The sequence below is a fragment of the Terrapene carolina genome, unplaced genomic scaffold (assembly GCF_002925995.2).
Source record: "Terrapene carolina triunguis isolate 2854851 unplaced genomic scaffold, T_m_triunguis-2.0 Scaffold238, whole genome shotgun sequence".
Lineage (NCBI taxonomy): Eukaryota > Metazoa > Chordata > Testudines > Emydidae > Terrapene > Terrapene triunguis.
In genome coordinates, this window is record NW_020664589.1 from 10,973,057 (window position 1) to 10,988,482 (window position 15,426).

At 46.1% G+C, this 15,426-nt stretch overlaps 1 protein-coding gene across 2 annotated transcripts in view; it reads right to left on the reverse strand.

The window, feature by feature from the left end:
- Positions 1–15,426, reverse strand: part of BRD3 (bromodomain containing 3) — a 50,940-nt gene that overhangs the window by 17,119 nt on the left and 18,395 nt on the right. For both annotated transcript variants that reach the window (XM_024206661.3, XM_024206660.3), the window contains exons 2-6: positions 9,163–9,477; positions 7,527–7,664; positions 5,942–6,089; positions 4,132–4,346; positions 1,900–2,271 (exon numbers count right to left, since the gene is read on the reverse strand). In XM_024206661.3, coding sequence (XP_024062429.1) covers positions 1,900–2,271; positions 4,132–4,346; positions 5,942–6,089; positions 7,527–7,664; positions 9,163–9,363 — 1,074 coding nt within the window. In that variant the 5' untranslated portion in view covers positions 9,364–9,477. The remainder of the gene's footprint in view (positions 1–1,899; positions 2,272–4,131; positions 4,347–5,941; positions 6,090–7,526; positions 7,665–9,162; positions 9,478–15,426) is intronic.

The following is a 15,426-nucleotide window of genomic DNA, read 5'->3' on the forward strand; positions in this document are numbered from 1 at the left end:
AAACAGGACACTGCCCACCCCATGCATCCCAGAGGAGCCTCCACTGCTGGTCACCCAAAGATAGCAAAGGTGGCAGCTGCATCCTACGGCCGAAATGCCAGGGGTACCTCAGCCCTCCAGTGGGGACATGGAGGACGCCTCTCTCTCTCCGCCACCTCCAGCCCCCGAGAGAAAAGCAAAACGAGTCAAGAAAACACTCGCGCCCTCCCCTCCATCAGCACTGCAGAAGATACAGGCAGAAAAGTCTTTCAGTCTCCCAGAGCCCCAGAATTGATCCGCTCTGGTCTCCTCCTACAAACCGTATTCCATGCGGCCCTTCCTGCTGCCTGCCTACTCCACGCTGGTCTGCCTCCCAAGAAACGACACGTGCACCAAGAGCCATTGGAGCCATTCTCCCACGCGCTCAACCTGGACCCAGCCAGCGCACCAGGGCTCTGCCACCAGTTCCCACGTCTCTCGCCTACACCAGAATCCTTTCTCTGCTGTACGACCAGCGCTCGCGCAAACTCAACTCACCCAGGCGTCTTTCCTTTTCTCCTCCCAGGAAGTCGCTGGAGGCCTTTAGCTCGGCTTGGCTCAGTGGCAAATCTAAAACGAAATCCTGAGCACTGGGATGGCTCGGGTTTACAGAGTGAGGGCAAATGCAAGAATAAGGATGGTCTTTGAGTCATCACTCCACAAGTGGCTGCTTGCAGCATCTCAGCCAGCAGAGAGCCGGCCCTGGGTGGGGTAAACATTCCCGATAACGATACTTAGCACATACGTAGGGCCTTACAAACATCAGTCCTCGCAACAGCCCTGTGAGGTAGGGAAATATTCTTATCCCCATTTTACAGATGGAGAAAATGAGGCACAGATAGGTGAAATGACTTGCCCAAGGCTTAGAACTCATGAATTATTGGCTCCTCACCTCAGGCTTCATGCAGTAGCTCATGCTGACAAAATCCCCTCCCTTAAAAAAATATACTGCAATAGTAGTCCCAAACTCCGCAGTTCCAAGTATCACTTGGAAGATCTTTTGGACCATTATTATAGTGCATATAAGTAGTGAATGGGATTTTCCAAAGCAACCTAAGTGACTTAGGAGCACTCAGAAAAAGGATGGTGACGGAGGAACACTGGGCCTCTTAAGTCACTTAAGCATTTTTGGAAATCCCACTCATTGGCTTTAAGGGGAGCAGGTTTAAGCCCTCAACATAACAAGTAAAAGCTAGCAGGAGCATCTTCATCTCTCGCCTGTGGGCGGAAAAGTCTCATTTCAACCAACAGAGATTCCTATGGCCGATTAACCAGCAGAACGCGGGGGGGAGCCCTGCGGATGGAGGGAAACCTCCCCGCCCCAAAAGAAAAGCACCCTGAAGTTCAAACCAAGGTAAGCTAAGTTGAAATACCTGCTTCTCTACGAGGCAGCCGTGAACCACTGCTAGCTAGCAACGCTGCTATATTTGTAACATCTACCACCGCGGAGTGAACAGGTGATAATCAGGTCCCACCTGGCGTCACACAAAGACCATCCAGAGCCCACGCCACACAAACAACTGATGGGAAGGCAGTGACTGCTGTACACGGGGTTCTATGGATCGAACCCTACGAAATACCGCACATCCTGTGTTCAGAGCACAACGCTGTCAAGGGGGCGTGTGTTTAGATAGCCGGACTATCTGCTCAGGGAGCTGTTGGCACTGCACAGTGTGGAATACAGGGTACAGGGAAACATTCCAGGACATGGAAAAAGGGAAACAAAATAGAAAAAAAAAAAGATCTGAATGGTCCACAAATCTGGTCAATTTTCCACCCCACCCACCAAGAACCGACCCACTGCAAGAGCGGTAGCCCCTCTTCTATTCGCAACCAGAGAGCTAAGACACCCTGCAAAAGAGGTGGTAAACATGGACGTACTTTCACAGTACTGAGATCCATGGGGTGTTTGATAATATCATGATAGTCATGTAATTCCAAGGCCTCTGCATCGACAGGCTTGTAAAAGGGCCATGCGTAGGCTGCGTGTTTCTTAGAGAGCATCTCCTTCAGGATGCTGTCACAGTACTTGAGGTGCTCAGAGAGTTTGCCCTTTTTCCCCGCGTGCTGGGGGACCTCCCCATCTTCGAGGTCTTTCTTTGGTGGCTTGATTGGCCGGCCGCCGCTCTCTCGGCGAGCGACGACTTTTGCCTGCTTGGGGTCTGACAGCGGGGTGGGCGACTCGCTCCGACTGGCAGTGATGGCCGAGGTGGTGGGCGTGGTCGTGTCTGCTTTTCGCTTCACTCCCTTTTTCTGAAACAAAGAATGGGTGGTCGGGAATACAGGTCCTGCCTGCAGACCGGGCTGGCAAGGGCCACTTCGGGGCCTGATCCTGCTCAGCCAGCACAACCGATTCTTGCCACATAGCTTGATTCTCCTCTTACTTACACCGGGTTTTACACGGCTGTAGCTCCATTGACTACAACGGGAGTTGTCCCTGAGTATTACTGATGTGAGCAGAGAATCGGGCCCTTGGGGAGCAACAAGTCAAGGGGGCTAGTCACAAGGAGAGAACCTGCCCACTGTAGTCAATGGAACAACTCAGGCAGGTAACTGCTTAGAAATGGGATTAAGAGTTTCACAGTCTGGCCCCAAGGAAATAAAGTATATCCAGTGCATATAAATCCCGGCATTGTGATTCTCCCTACCAAACCCCTCCCAACTTCTCCAGGGAAGGTCTTTTGCCTCTGAAAAACTTGCTTTCCATAGAAAGCTGGGGGGAAATTGTGATTTCAAACCGAGAGAATTTTGCAATGTTTACTTGCAAAACTCAGTTTTTACTAGCCTCTTTAATATGCAGGTGAAATGCACCTAAAATATATGGGTGACTAGGAAATGAGTTATTTGTGCACAGAGTGCATCCGGAATGAAAGAGACTCCTGTGCAGTGTGGATTTAGCTGGCAGAAGATTTGGGTTATAAACTTGCAACTTCAAGGGTTAATTCTGTGGGAAATAAAAAAGTAAATCCCAAACAATAAGCTCCATGATTATTAACAGACGCAACCTCATCTCACCTTGTGGCATGAACCTGTAAATTTATGCTACAGGTAGTTCTGAAGTGCTAATGCCCCCTTTGGCAGGACATGTGAAGAGGATTTAAATTACGGTCATGCCATTTACGGTATTAGCACTTATTTATGTTTGTACGAAGTCTAGCACAATAGGATCCGGATCTCGATTATGACCTCTGGGTGCTACCATGACATCAATAGTAGTATCTAGCTCTTATATAGCACTTTCTATCTGTAGATCTCAAAGTGCTTTTACACGAAGGAGATCAATATCATTATCCCCATTCTATAGACGGGGAAACTGAGGCACAGAAAGGGAATGTGATTTGGCCAAGGTCCCCCACAGCAAGCCAGTGGCAAAACTGGGACTAGAACCCATATCCCCTGTGTTCCAGTCCAGGGTTTGCTATCCTCTACAGAACACTGTTAACACCCCTGTTTTAATGTTAAATTTCAAGCAGAAAATTGTGTCACTAGATTAACGCTTTCATCCAATTTTTTTTCTTTAAAAAAAATGGTATTCAGCCAGCAGCTGTTTGGAGCAGTAATTTAATTTACTGGGAAATTAAATTAGCAAATTAAATAGTAAAATACAGGCGTACAATTGGTAGCAGAATACAATCAGTGAGAAAGACAGAACTTGCTGATCCTACTGATATTTCTCGGGTTCGCAAAGCACAAAGCTGCTTTCAATACCTTCCAGCTGGAGTGCCCTCCTGCAGTCTTTACTGTGACAAAACTCCCACTGACTGCCCTGGAGTCAGGAATGCAGGATCAGGCCCTTCCTGATTTGCTCTATGCCCGTTTGAAACTAAAATGGAGCTGTATGTTCGTTGGGCCTGCTCTTGCAAACCTGAAAGGAGCAGTCCTACCAAAATCTATGGGACAACTGGTGAGAGCAGGGAGTTCTTAGGTGGGGTAGGGGCACTGGGCCCTCAGAGGCCTTTACGTTCATGCAGCCTCGTAGCTGGCTAACTGGTGGTGATATCTGTGGAGTTGGAAAGTCAAATGCAAAGGGAAGGAACTCATGTTTCTGACCAGCGGTTGCCCATCTAAAAATGCGGTACTGCAAAGAGAAAGACGGTTGGTTGCTTTGTTTACCTTGACTACAGGTGGCGTGGGAGGAACCACTGTCATAATCGGAGCAGCAGGAGGAGGGGCAGCGGCAGCAGGAGGAGCAGTTACAGGCGGGACGTTTGCGGTGATGGTTGGCACAGGCGTGGCGGCGATAACGGGCGTCTGAGAGACAGCTGGAGGGACGTTCTGGAAAGGGGCTGGCGGGGAGACAGATGACACGGCTGCTGCTTGCTGCGCTCCTTTAAAACGATACAATTAAACACAGGTGAGACAGCACATTCAATAGCCGCTCAGCTAGCTTGACCAAGAGAAGCTGTTGCCTCTGGACTCTACAGCAATGAACGTCTGGGCCTTTCTGCTCTCTCTGCAGTGTCTGGATGACCATATGTGAGCAAACTGCTCCAAGTCCTGACTGTCAGTTCTGCTGTTATGGGACAGTTTCTGTTTTCCCTTCCAGCCTCTCTCAGCACTAGCCCGTGCTCAGCCAAGGAGGAGACCGATGGGAGGGTAGGGAAGGACGTGGATTCTCTAGAAAGGACGCTGAACTGTTCACAGCAGGAAAACCTCCACTGGGTTCACGCTGCCTTTGCTACTGCCCTGCAGAGTTAATAATAAATACCTATGTCTATGGGGCTGGGCAAAAACCGGATTGTTCAGTCCCTGGTAAGCCTGACCTTTTTTTTTTTAAAATGTCCATTTTGGGTCAAACGGAAAAGAAAAATTTTCAAATGTATCGGTGAATTGAAAAGTCAACAAAAAATTCATGTCAGGTCGAATGAAACGGTTTGTTTCCATTTCAACCATTTTTAAAATTTTTTTTTTTTAATAAAAGAAAGTTTTGAACAAAAAGCATCACCCCGAACCGGAACATGGAAACAGTTCATGTCAAAATGAAATGTTTACATTTTTCAGAATTTGTTTGTTTTGTTTTTTCCAACCAAAACAACTCGGCAAAGCTAACAGGAATTCACAAAACGTTTCCATGTTGCCAAATCTGCATGTTTCACCAAAAAAGTCTCACCCAGGCCTACTTATACGGCACTTTAAATCCATAGACCTCAAAGCTCTTCACAGAGAAAGTTCAGGTGACTTGCCCATGGTTATGCCGCAAATGAAAAGCGGAACTGGGAACAGAACCCAGGTCTCTGGATTCCCAGACTAGTGCATTATATGCTACACCATGCTGCCATTCCTGTTATAGGGCGACGGTAATCTGTCCCACAGAGGCAGCTGCATTTTAATACAAGGTGCAAAAGTTTTGTTGTTGTTTGTTTTTAAAGTCCCAGCACTGTTCTATTATTGATTAATGAAATAATTCTTTGCACTTCTACAGCACCTTCAAAGGACGCTTTACAGACTTGGTGCCTTAGTTGACATCTGTGGAACTTGAGGCACAAAAGGCAAACTGACTTTCCCAAAGCCACAATCAGATTTCATCTACACAGCAACTTGCTCCTGTTTCGTTAAATCAATGCAAACACGTGTTTTCACCCCTGTGATTTCAATGGGAGTTAGGAGCTTAAATGCCTTTAGATATCTGGCCCTTAGTCTCTCTGTGCTCTGGAGATAGTAGCAGTGTCCTCCCTCACAGGCCTGCTATGAGGATAAATACATTAAAAGACTGGCAAGCAGTCAGATACTACTATGATGGGCAGTATCTTGGACAGACAGACAAGCAGGATCCATACGTCCTGAATCTCAGTCAACTGCTCTGACCATTAGACTACACTCCTTTTCTACCCTCCTAATTGTGTGTCTAGTCAGGCAGGGTGGAAGTGGGTCAGGAATCAGCAATGGGCTCGCAACATTGATTACCATCTGGTCAGGTCAGTACCTGCACTCTGTGCGCTCGCTGCTGGCTTGCGACCTTTGCCTTTAGGGACCGGTGGTAATAACTCAACTTCCTCCTGGGGCATCTGGGCTACTTTCTGCAGAAAAATCTTCTCCAGGGCTTGCGCCATGAGGACGATGTCATCCGTGGGCTGGGTGGACAGAACAAGGCAGCACTAGCATAATGCACCCGTGAGAAGCAAAGAGGGACTGAAAGCCTTTACAATCGCGTTGTTTGATTTATCCCCTAGCCAGAAATGTACGCTGTCTTCCAATGAATGAATGCGCCATAGCTCTGAGAATTAAATAACTCTTTACCCCTTCTCTGGTATTCACGCCAGCCTCAATTGGTATGTCTACACGGCGATAAAAAACCCGCAGTACCAAGTATCAGAGCCCGGATCAACTGACTCAGGCTCAGGCTCCGGGGTTAAAATAGCAGGGTAGAGGTTCGGACTTGGGCTGGAGCCTGGGCTCTAAGGGTATGTCTACATGGGGATGAAAAAAACCTGGTTGGTCCAGGTCAGCTGACTTGGACTCACAGGGCTCGGGCTCCAGGGCTGAAAACCTGCTGTGTAGACGTTCGGTCTTGGGCTGGAGCCCAGGATCTCGGACCCTGCAAGAGGGGAAGGTCCCAGAGCTCCGGCTCCAGCCCAAGCCTGAATGTCTACACTGCAATTGTATAGCCCCGCAGCCCAAACCCCGTGAGCCTGAGTCAGTTGTCCCAGGCCAGCCGCAGCCGTGCTGTGGGTCTTTTATTGCAGTGTGCACGTACCCTGACCAGCTGGCAAATTACAGCCTCTAAATACAATGAAGAACCAGAACACGGCTTCCTTTAGAAGCCCACACCATTGCTGCCCCACATATCGGTTTGGAAGCAGAGAGCTGCAACCGACGAGCTGTCAATCCCTGTCTGGCAAAATATTCCGGAGAAGAGAATAAACACCTTCCTCGTTGCAGCACCAGCTAATTAATTTATTTATTTCAGCTCGCTCCCCAACATGGGTCAATGATGAACTATCTTAGGAAGAAAAATACAAGGAATAAAAAGCACTTTAAAGCCAAAAAAAAAAAAAAAAAAAAAAGCATATATAAGCAACCAACAAAGTGCACGAGAGATTTATGGAAGAACGCATGAGGCATGGACAGCGGATATAATGATAGGAGTTATTTACCTGCCCTCTGCTGCTGAGAGGAGTATCTGATATTAGTTACTACTGGACAAAGAGAATAACACTTAGCACTTATATTCCACTTAACATCTACAAAGCGTTGTGCAAACATTAGCTAATCTGAAAGAATTCCTCCGTGAAATTAAAGGGCTGAAGTCTCGGCTGACTCGCTGTGTAACCCCAAGATATTAATTCTACCTACAGTTAAGAACACGTTTGCCATTTTAACCAGTGCGGGCAAAGAAACATGCAACACAAAGACAGCTTTGTACATTTAAAAGTAATATGATTACCATTAATGGCATTGCCAGGAGGGTTTTGTGCACAAGTTATCCCTAGTCAAAAGCTGCAGTGGAATAGCCACCCGCAGGCTTCCCTATTCAGAGCCACAGCTAGGAGTTTGTCTGCATTCTTTACCTTGTTGTAAATGTAACAATTTGTAAACATTGTGTTGAAATCCTGCATGCATTCACTGGCACTCCAGTAATAGTTATGTTCCAGTCGCTTCTTAATTGTCCCCATGTCCATCGGGTTTTTGATTATTTTGTGATAATCCTGTTCAAGAAACAGTAAAGACAGCTTGTTAGGTCAGGACGCAATAAGCCCTATACATCGCCAATGAGAACAGCTCCCCCTCCCCAATGGGGGACATCAGACAGGAGGCACCTTTCCCATAAAGTGAAGACCCTGCTTTCCTGGTGGTGTCTGATTTGCAAATGGCAATCCTGAAATGTCAGAACTAGAACAAGATTGAAAAAAAATACCTACCAGCGAATGGGATTTAAAACACGCCTACCACTTTTAACTAAAAATTAACCCTAAATAAACCCTTTTGCTCTGCAACTAATGGGGTGGGCAGGTAGGTCAAAGCGGAAGCCAAGGTGCTCAGAACCTCTGGAAATCAGATGCACAGTCCCTCCGCTGCTATGATCATAGTCTGAGCAAGCAAGGTGGAGTTAGCACCAATTTCCTTGAAAGGTTCCAGCAGTGGCTGGCTTGGTGCTGACTCCTAGAGCGGAGATCTGGGGAGGCAAGTTCATGCTAACCGTTAATAGGGAAACTGTCTTTGCCGTCAGGTGAATGTGTGCAGACCGTGGTGAAATCAATGGGAGCTGTGCATGTACATATGGAAAAGGAATTGAGCCCTTGATCTTTAAGAGATTCAGCAGGAACTAAGATGTTCAGAGGTTTCTTTTAAAAAACAGTTTTGTGTAGCATTTCTTTATGAGACAAAGGCCTTGTCTGCATTTAAACGGGCTTGCTGGTATAGTTATACTGGGAATCCTCCCCCATGGAGAGGCAGCTTATGCCAGCAAAAGAACGTTTTTTACTGGTATAGCTTAAACCAGCTCCCCGAACAGGATAAGCTGGCAAAAGGACTTTTTTTCCCCACTTATAACTGCATCTACTAGGGCTTTTGCCAGCACAGCTAGGTTGATTGGGAGCATGATTTTTTTCACACTCCTAACCAACACGGCAATGCCAGTAAACCTTTCTAGTGCAGACCAGGCCAAAGTTAAGAGAGTCTGACATTAAGTGAAAACACTATTTCAGTTCTTGAGTGTTCCAGCTCCTATTCCTGACCCAAAGATTTCAGGGACATCTGCTGCTCTTGGAAAACCCATTGCATAATTCCAAAAGGCAGTCCTTATGCTCTTTCTTTAAGCATACGTCAGAAGCTATTAAGGTAACATTCTAATCTACAACAAAGACTCAAAAATAGCAAAGGCCTGAGGAGCTTCTTAATAAACAGAACCAAAAAATAAAATTTAAAAAAAAAATCCATCTAATAATGGATCAGAGTTAATGTGACTTCTACTAGTTACGAAGAAGTCAGGTCTGTGAAAGTTGGTCTCATATTCAGGGTACTGGGAAACGAATGACTACCCCTCTCGTTTCGCCATGCAGGGGCCAGTGCTCAGCACGGCAACTCTGGGGAGTTGGGGAATCAGAAGGAACCTAACAACATTTCACTTCACATGAGCAGAAATTGCACATCGCTAAAGCGGAGCTCTCCTGGCAGAGGACACAAAGCAAAGGAAAGAATACTTACTGGTAAATTCAATTTAATTGCATCGACGGGTTGGTAGAAGGGCCAAGCAAACTGATGCTTCCACAAGGTCTTCACCACAACATTTTGCATGTACTGCAACTGGTTGGTCTTCCGCCCGGGCTTGTTGGGGTTGGTGACTTCTGGGGGGGGTGGATTGACAGGGCCCTGGGGAGCCTGTATCGCTGATGTGACAGTTGACATTTTCCTACCTCTGGGACTCACTTACTGTTGCAGCGGCAACTAGGAAATTCTCTGTCTTCCTTTATGCTCCCTGAATGGGACTGACATCCCATTTCCAGGGCCCAACCATGCAACCTAGACCAGGAGAGAGAGGAGGAAGAGGTGGAGTGTAAATACAGACATTTAATTGAAACACACATGTTCAAAAACAATACACACCCTAGACATGGCTAAACCCAACCCCTTCATCTGATCCTAGGGTGACCAGATGTCCCAAATTTATAGGGACAGTCCCGATTTTGGGGTCTTTTTCTTATATAGGCTCCTATTACCCCCCACCCCCTGTCCTGATTTTTCACACTTGCTGTCTGGTCACCCTACCTGATCCACTGCATTTGCTGTCAAGCTCAGATACCATAATGACGGGCCTGGTACAAAAACCTAGATGCACAGATTAGATCAGCAGTTCCCAAACCCCTGGACAGCAGAGCACTTGCTAGTGATCTACGGCAAACTGGCTGGTCTCATGATGTTGGTTCTGGCTCCTTGTTCCATCGGCTTCTACCAGCATCTCAGATATTCATTGCAAAGGAGAATCTGGACTGTACAGAAGCAGGTGGAAACAAAGAGGCGGAGCCAGCTGTGCCATACACCAACATTTGCTGCAATTGTCCTAGGTACATCGCATCGTTGAGACTTGGATCTTGCCTGGAAGGGGAGGTGGTCAGATTAATTGCTAAAGGAAGACGGCCCCAGAGATAATCTCGCTATTTAGATGTGCTCCATACCATGAAGTTCTTTAGGGCAAGGTCCGTCTCTTACTAGGCTGACTACAATGTGCACCCAATTTCCCATGGGGGTATCAACAGTGCTCCTGCAATTCAAGTAACAATCAAAGAGTTTGTCAGCCCCTGGAACAGACAGACAGAGATTGTTCTGTTCCGTCTTTTAATAGCACATCTGAAATATGAGTACACACAAAATTCCATTACTTTGGTCCAGGTTTTCTCTAGCACGCTCCTGGATGACAAACTCTCTAGTGTCATTATGTCTTGGATACCACACTGTAAACAGCTTTGTTTTGTCATCTTCCATAAACATTCGATAGTTCAACCCACATCAGAACCACAGCAACATTTTTTCACAGTAAAGAGACCACGCACTCTTTCTAATGGCAAAATATTTAAAACACATTCAGCCAAGTACACAAATACTCTCGCTGACATATGTTTCTAGTCTATGTGGTGAAAACCCGGTCACAAAAGGAGGGAAATACAGAAACAGCAGTGACATGCGAAGAGGGAGACAGTGCAAAGAAACATCCTAGACAAAATTCTCATTTAATGTGTTTTTAACCATCATAGCTGAAAATCAAGACTAAGTGTAGAACTTCAACCTACCTTTTGAGTAGCTGATTAGATGGCAGTAAACACTGAACACTTATTTAATTTAGGGGAGTTTTACAAAAATAGATTGTGCCTAGAAACATGCATCTACATAAAAGAGAGGAATGATTAAATATAAATATTCTCAGTGGTACGCAAGGAGCCAAGGCACGAGCTTACATAGAAAGAGAGCATTCCATGAACCTCGCTGTAACCAAGAGAACAAAGTGAAAGTATTTTGTGATGGCAATGGGATAGTGACATAAGAGGCAACTCGGCCAATCAGACACCGCTTTGGGCTCCAAAATAGAATGCGCAGAGCCAATCAGGGCCAAGCTTGTCTGTGCCCAGGAGGGGCTCCTATTTCAAAAAGGGTTTTGTGCAGAAAAGTGTTTAATCCCAAAGAAATCCAAGACTGGTGTGCGCACGTGTGTGTAAAACATGGGAGCCTACCTACGATGTGTACATAGAAAACAGGAGCCCAAGTATGAATCAAACCAGCATCTATTCACAGGATGTAAAAATTCTCTTACACCCTAAGAAGATATAATAAACCCTATCATCAGCTCTGCTTCCACAAACTGAAGGGCCTGCAATGGGAAGATCCATCCCCTTTTCTCTGACATGATGGAATCCATGGGGTTCAAGCTCCATGGGGCAAGGAAAGGTAGGTCTGGGGCCATTCTCTACAGCACTGTTCCCCTCAACCCTCACATAAGGTAATGCTGTCCCCCAATTGTGTCCCCTTTGCACAGTGAAACCCTCCAGCTAAGAGGGTTTTGTTTTTGTCGAGTGTCATTGGCAGACAGAGACTGGATGGGAGCCCCAGGTGGGTGGGGCGACTGGAAAAACAGCGACACTGGTGTGATCTGGTCAACGTTTTTCAAACTTCACAAAGTGGACTTAATTCAGCATTTCAAACTTTGAAATACACACAGGAAAAAACATTTTCACAACAGTTTTCCCTGTTTATTGACAAAATATTTCAAAATTTTGAATTTCAAGAAAAAAACAACAAATCCAACAGGAATTTTTAAAAAATTAAATGTCATAATGTTTCCCTCTCCCTTTTATCTCCCTCAACCCCAGCTCTGAACTGGGACTCTGTGCAGATTTCAGACACCCACCGACTAAGAGCCATATATCATCTAAGCAGCACATAGAACCCTGACTGCAGCCCTTGGGGTACATCCTTTGAATCTAATGTTTATTTCAGTGTTTTGGTTAATGAGCTGAATCCCCTTCAAAGACTGAAATTAAAAACAAGAAAATTTGGGAACTAATTTTTTGAGGCAACCTTAACTGCAGGGCATCGGTCACTTTTTTTAACTCTACGTACCACATCTCAAGATTGCCTTCTATTGTGTTTTTAAATTATTGAGGATAAACGCAAGATCTTCAACCACAAAAATCCCGTTTTTGTTAGAACTTCCCTGCATCTTCTCGTCCTGTTTTCATAACATTCTAACTTGAAGAGATGTTCTTTTTTTAAGGCACTGGACTGGCATCCAGGAGATAGGGGGTCAACTTTCTACGTGGTCTCGGGAGAGTCATTGAATTTCTCTGTGCTTCATCTCCTCATCTGTACAATGGGGATAATAATACCACCTTTCTGCCTTATTTTGTCAATCTTGTCTAATTAGATGTAAACTCTTTGGGACGGGAGCTATTTCTTACTATGCTTTTTCTAAAAGATACGCTCCAGTGCAAACAAGAATTAATTCAGGGAAGTTCTATGGCCTGTATTATAAAGAAGGTCAGACTAGATGATCACAGGGGTCACTTGTAGCTTTATAATCTTTGAACATGTGTGTTTCTACAGCACCTAGCACAGTGGGGTGCTGATCTTAGTTGGGGCCTCTCGGCAGCACCGTAATATGAACAGTAATTAAGTAAAACTTAATTACATAAACCAGAAAGGATCTTTTAAAATTTTAGTTTAAATATCAAGAAAGTTAAGCACATTAGGGAGAACAGGAGGTGGGACTGTGACATCAGAGGCAACTCAGCCAGTCCTCCTACAGTTGACCCTAATTTATTTGCATACTGCAATCCCATTGGCTACAATTAAAGATGGCCCTAAACCAAAACTCTGCATACCAATGCTGCTGAATGTGTGATCATTCAAATCCTCGATCTTGCCGCTTGAGACCAGATCTAGTTAAAATGTGCCTATTTCTGTGTTTTTCATACTGTTAAAGCAACAAGACTGGAAATAGTCATTATTAGCATACAGAAGGCTTTAATGTGTATTTGCCAGCTGATTCATCATGTGAATGAAAGCACTCAGAGTGTGTCAGAGCTGAGAGAGAACTTCTCCCTCTAGCTGGGCCTGGGAGTTTTGCTGTATGATTTATTATGTATAGAAACACAAGAGGATGCTGGCTACTCAGTTCAGGTGAGTTTTTATCTCTTCTTATGTCCAAGCAGCCCAGTCCTAATCCAGTCCTATCACAGGCTAGAGCCCAGAAACCCCAACATTTCCCCCCCCCTCAAAATAGTATTTATTTGTACATGTGTTTCACCATTCAATGGGTCACAGATCTGTCAGAGCATTTATACAGAGAGACAGCCTACTTTATTGCAGTTCTTTCTTTCCCAAGTGAATAGTCTGTTATGCTTTCAGCACACACACTGAGAAATCAGATAAAAACAAATACTCTTGCTGGAAGGCTGCAATGTAACACTACTTTATTTCTTATAATTCAGAACGATAACTCAAAAACCTAAAACCAGAGAGAGAGAAAACAGGCTGCTCCCTAAGGCAGCCAGGCACAATTCACCTCACCTTGCTTTAAGCTGGCTCTTTCCAGAACTGACTCTGTGGCTGCATGCTTTCTTACAGAGTCCCCGAGCCCACAAGCAGGACTAAGACCGCCACCCCACCACACCCTCTCCAAGTGACAGCTTCCAATTCCAACACAGTTCTCAATACACCACACAGTCCTATTCCCTGCCATCCAGGGACACTGGACATTATTTTCCATGTATAGTAGCACCCACTATGTGCTAGGCACTTTCCAAATGCTTAAGGATGGTCCCTGTTCTGAGGAGCTCACAAGCAAAGGGCAGACAGACAAGCAGACAGGGTAATGCCAGATGTCACAATTCGCAAGGTTCATGAGACCTAATTACGCTTGGAAGACAGTATACAGAAGACATGGTCCCTGCCCTGTGAAACACACCAGGACGCCTAGAGGAAAGTTCAGTCACACACCGGGTTTAAAGCAGATTGAAACAGGAGCAGGAATTCTTAGGAGACACCTGTTCTCACTCTCCCACGCCAGAAAGAGGAGAAACCCTTCCCGTGCTTTGAGTAGAGGAGGGGGAGTTGAGCTCTCCCTCACTGCCCCTTCCTTGAACCCTTGCCTGAATAGCTTCCTGTTTGTTTGCCACAGGGGTTGCTTTGAATTAGCTTTTCCTCTCTTTTTTACTTCTCTTGCCCCCATCTTTAAATGACAAGCAAGCAGTGGGGTAGCAGCTTTGAGGAATTTGGAACAGGGAGGGTTAGCAGCTGGCAGGCAGGGATGAGGAGGGGATTCCAGAGGGGGCAGCGTGGGAGCTGGCATGAAGACAAAGGCAGGGGAAGCTTAGCTTGGTTGCGGTCTTTAGTTTGGGGCGAAGTCTGGTCATTTATTAGATGCCGTGCACAACACCCAGCCCAGTGGGGCCCTGATCTTGGCTGGGGCCTCTGGGTGCTACTGCAATAGAAGTGCTAAATCCTAACAACAACAGGCAAAGAGAGTGTGGCGGTGGGATTCATGGGAGCAGCAAAGGGGGTGAGGGCGATTAGGGGTCCTCTTCCCTTTGGCTCTCCCATTGGCATAACTCCACCCCTGCGAGAAGCTCTCCCGCCGACAGAGCGCTGTCCCCACTGGCGTGTAGGTCGGTGTACCTTACATCAGTGCTTCTCAAGCTATCTGATGTGGGGGACCGGCAATTTTTTTTTCCAATGTGCCAGGGACCGGTGCCATATTATTATCCTATTTGACGCTCTTATGAGGAAACTCGTCGCGGACTAGCAGCCGATGGCTCGTGGACTGGCACCGGTCCGCGGACCACCACTTTGAGACGCACTGCCTTACATCACTTCGGGGGCATGGCTTATTCACACCCGTGAGCGACATAAATTATACCGACATAAGTGGTAGTGCGTACAGGCCCTGAGAGACCAGAACGTGTCTGACAAACCTCCTGATATTTCGCTGATGAGAATCACGTGCCAAAAGCAATGGAGCAGGTACACAGCTTCGACTGCAGTGTATGTTGATGCACACGGGGCAAAATTTTTAACCCGGGCAGAGGTTTGCCGCAAAACCTGTATTATTATTTACTCTTTGCATTACCGTAGTGGCTACAGCCCTAGTTATGGGCCAGGATCCCATTGTGCTAGGCACGGTGCAAACACAGAACAAAGACTGTCCCGGCTTTTAAGAGCTTACAGAGTGAAATTACGCGGCATGTGGCTCAGATTGTAAAGCCCCAATTCAGCAGAGCAATTGAGCACATGCTTAAGTCTCGCTGACATCAGCCATCAATTATTTGTATAGAAGTAGCATGCAGGCGCCTCAGTCTTGGACCATTGTGCTAAATGCTGTACAGACACTGAACAGAACGGCCGTCACTGCCCCAAAAGAGCTTACCATCTAAGAAAGAGTGTAGCATGTACTTAAATGATTTACTGCATAGAGACAGACTT